The following is a 3,619-nucleotide window of genomic DNA, read 5'->3' on the forward strand; positions in this document are numbered from 1 at the left end:
GAATTAATGCCTTCGTTGTTGATTGTAGGTATTTTTATTATTTTGGACATAATTGGAGTAAAATTGGTCAATTTCATTTTGAAAATAATGTACTTCACTATCCAAAACCTAATAGTACTGGCAAAATATAACAACAGTAATAATATTCACAATAATAATGGGAAAGTACATAAGTATAAGTATTATTATTATTTTGGCTATGGACATCATTGGACTAAAACAGATAGTGCGAAAAGGAATGTAAAATTGGTTAGTTTCATTTTCAGAATAATGTACTTCACATATTGTTATGGTAAAAAAAAATCCAAAACCTAATAGTAATGGCAAAGTATAACAACCGAAATAATATTCACAATAATAGTAATAATGACCATACAATAATAATAATCAGTTCCACCAAATTCTAAAAACTACCACAAGTCTTACCCTATAGTAAATTATAAAATCACCAACATTAGTGCAATTCCAAATCACCTAACAGTAGTATGATGCAAGTATATAACATGACTGACTAAATATAATTTACGACCTAAAACCTAACTTTTGTAACCATTGTACTGAACATAGTAAATATATAAATAAAGTAACTTTTCTAACCATTGTAATATACTACTTGTTACTTATGGCCAGCCTTTTAGAATGACGTGTTTTCGGGGACTTGCTCTTGCCAGTCCACATGTTTTCGGACCTGGCCTTCGCTGTGCTGAATCGGGGGTCTCGAGGAGACCTTGATGGACTACGTAATGCTATAGTTGTAGATGTTGATGGAAGAACTTTGGTTTTGCTCAATCCAAATTGCTTCTTAACTCCCTCCATCACAGCATGTTTAGCCTTGTTACTCTCGTGGGTGACAATTTTCCCAACACAATCCAGTCTCGCTTCAATAGGATCAAACTGCAGTGTACATTAGGAAACCAATTCAGTAATACACATGACAACCAAATCCATAGAAACAAATCCATCAAAAAATAGATTGACAACTCAATTTTCACAATATAAACAGTTAGTTAACAGGATGAAAACTTAAACTAAAGAAATCAACATTACATTACCTCTTCCAATATTTCATTTTCCTCGAACAGTGATTCCATGTACTTCATTACAAACATTCCACAATCGTGGCCATTTTGTTGTTGTGGGTAGTCCTTGCTTGAAGAAATAATTACAAACTCGCTGAAATTCAGGTCTCCTGGCTTGACAGGGGCAAACAATTGGTCCAAAGTCTGGAGCTGCAAAAAAATTAAAACAATCACAGTTGAGATTAGTGCAATTACACTAATAAAACGGCAAACCGTGTACACACGTGCATACCATCTCTACGCAGGTGCTCCGACGTGACCTCTTATGCATTGCAGAAGACAACGAGTCCCTAATTTCCACTGTTGTATTAACCATGCTCACATTCGCCGCAAACCAGTGCGGAGCACTCTCGGTATCCAGTAGGGGTACCACCATCTGCGACAAAGTAAAACAAACAACGTCATCGGAAAATTGAACTACACACATTTGATTCAACACAAAAGTTTCAAGAAAATGCAAATTACAGTGTGACATAAACTCAAATCTGCATCGTAATAAAGAGTGGACCACTCTTGCTGCTTCGCCATCCTCTCCACAGTCATCGATCTTCCAAGTAACTTGCTCTGCACAATAAGCACACATAATAGATTACATTTTAAATAAAAACATAGATTTAACAGAGTTTACAGCACAAATACAAAAGATTCATGTCCACTTTTAAATATCAAATTTCATACCGAAATTCTGGTGGGCATAAACCAAGTTCTCTTACTTCCAATGCCGTTGCGCTTCTTCTCTCGAAAATTCATGATTTGAGCAAAGCAATCAATGAGCTGACATTTACACAAACAATATCCGTTATGTTGTCATTCATACAATTTGTAAATGGCATTAACTAAAATAATGAACTAAAAATTTCAAAGCACCCAAATGCCAACTTCTACGTACACTGTGTGATATATCGGTCTCCGGTTTCATGCATTTGAAATACATCCGCTCGACCTCAACCTTCCCAAAATGGGCTAACACTTCACTGAAATACCAAACAAATAATCAACAACGAAACGAATGTACTAATATCAACTACGTACACAGTAATCATGACACATGAGATTACCTCGGATCATTGGCGCTAGAGAAAATGTAACGGAACAACTCGTACTGTTGATTTGAGTAACCCTTCTTCACAGTGAACGGACCAATCACCTTCCCTCCAGATTCTTTGAATCTTTCGAACGCAGCATCATCAAAATCATCCTTCACTGCCTGCTCAACTTCCTCTTTTACAATAGCGGGGAGATCTTCTCCCCAAAAGTTCATAACCTCAAACGAATCATCAGAAACAACCACCTTAGTTGGAACAACGACCTTCTCTTCTGATAGATTAAGTGAAGGGACACTCTCTACATCATCAACATCCTCTTCCAATTGATCCTTCGTCCCTTCACCATCCTTTTCCTCGACAACCACGTCATCCTTCGTCCCTTCACCATCCTTTTCCTCGACACAGACGTCATCCTTCTTCTCGGTCTCCCCGTTGAACGAAAGCGAGCGCTGAACTTTGCTCGTCTCAGGTATCTCCAACACTTCTTTCATAGTCCCCTTCCCAAGGTAAGTGGAGACTACCTTCGCAATGCTCTTTTGCGCTGCTCACCTTCAAATCAAGCCGGAAGACCTCATCTTTCAACTCACACACAGCTTTGTATATTGCGTCATTTGTGGGTTGCCCAACTGCAGCGGATTCAAAACTTGGCAGTAACACATACGTGTTAGTCAACTTCACCTGCTTAGTACACCAAAAAAACTAGTTAGCATATCTCTCAAATAAAATTCTAACGCATTAGAAAATTGAAGTACTAAATGTACCTTTCCACTTGTGTGACCACCCTGGTCTCGAATCCACTTGTACACTGACTTGCAGTGTTTTGTGGTCCAAAAGTCAATTGGAGCCACAGTTCGGTCCACGTGAGTAGCAGTCCAGTCTACGTGCGTCAAATATACAAGCTGCCACCAAACAAAAGTGCATACATATATTACCACAGCAGTACACGAGAGAATAAAATTACTACCATCACAATAATTCGAAAACTTACCTGTAAAAATATCGTGCAACCGGAGACATTTTTGGTGTTCTTCGTCTTGTACCGGTGTAGAGAGCTCATTAGATATCGATATCCGGCAGTCGCCCAATTCTTCTTCTTAATTGACCTTATGTCAACTAAAGAATGCATGTAGCTAGTGCTGACCTCGGTACCATTCTTCGGCAGCAACACAGTTCCAATACAGACAAGGAGAAACTTAATGAGAAACAGGTAGTCACTGTCGCTGGTTTCCCTGAGCTCATTCTCCAGCAAAGTCAGGGAATACCTATAGTCCTTGGCCTTGAAGAGGACGTCAAACTCAACCAGGTCACGCTCACTTTCGGTTGCCACGGGTTCTCCGCCATCCCGGATTCCCATGACATCCTCAAACAGCTTGGCGGATAGTTGGATTGTTCTTCCAAATATCTCCAGCCGAGAAGTGGTTGGATCCACGTGATCGATCAGCCAACTAACTATCTTAGCGTCTATGTACGGGGCATCCTCCCTTAAAAATGTTG

At 39.3% G+C, this 3,619-nt stretch overlaps 1 protein-coding gene across 1 annotated transcript; it reads right to left on the reverse strand.

Moving 5' to 3' along the window:
• Window positions 1-290: 290 nt before the first annotated feature.
• LOC133034740 (uncharacterized) lies at window positions 291-2,803 on the reverse strand. The gene is made up of 7 exons (XM_061110092.1): window positions 2,138-2,803; window positions 1,969-2,053; window positions 1,758-1,853; window positions 1,545-1,643; window positions 1,312-1,455; window positions 1,053-1,229; window positions 291-894 (listed from the first exon to the last, which is right to left on the reverse strand). The coding sequence occupies exons 1-7, from the start codon at window positions 2,614-2,616 to the stop codon at window positions 610-612; spliced, it is 1,365 nt and encodes a 454-aa protein (XP_060966075.1). The 5' UTR covers window positions 2,617-2,803; the 3' UTR covers window positions 291-609.
• Between the last annotated feature and the right edge of the window lie 816 nt (window positions 2,804-3,619).

The sequence above is a fragment of the Cannabis sativa genome, chromosome 2 (genome assembly GCF_029168945.1).
Source record: "Cannabis sativa cultivar Pink pepper isolate KNU-18-1 chromosome 2, ASM2916894v1, whole genome shotgun sequence".
Lineage (NCBI taxonomy): Eukaryota > Viridiplantae > Streptophyta > Magnoliopsida > Rosales > Cannabaceae > Cannabis > Cannabis sativa.

Bases quoted from the DNA above. Each gene is read 5' to 3' on its own strand.
- LOC133034740 (XM_061110092.1), bottom strand. From the start codon at position 2,616: ATGAAAGAAGTGTTGGAGATACCTGAGACGAGCAAAGTTCAGCGCTCG. The intron at 2,054-2,137 runs GTAATCTCATGT...TTGGTATTTCAG, and splicing joins TCTAGCGCCAATGATCCGAG to TGAAGTGTTAGCCCATTTTG. The intron at 1,854-1,968 runs GTACGTAGAAGT...TGTAAATGTCAG, and splicing joins AGACCGATATATCACACAGT to CTCATTGATTGCTTTGCTCA.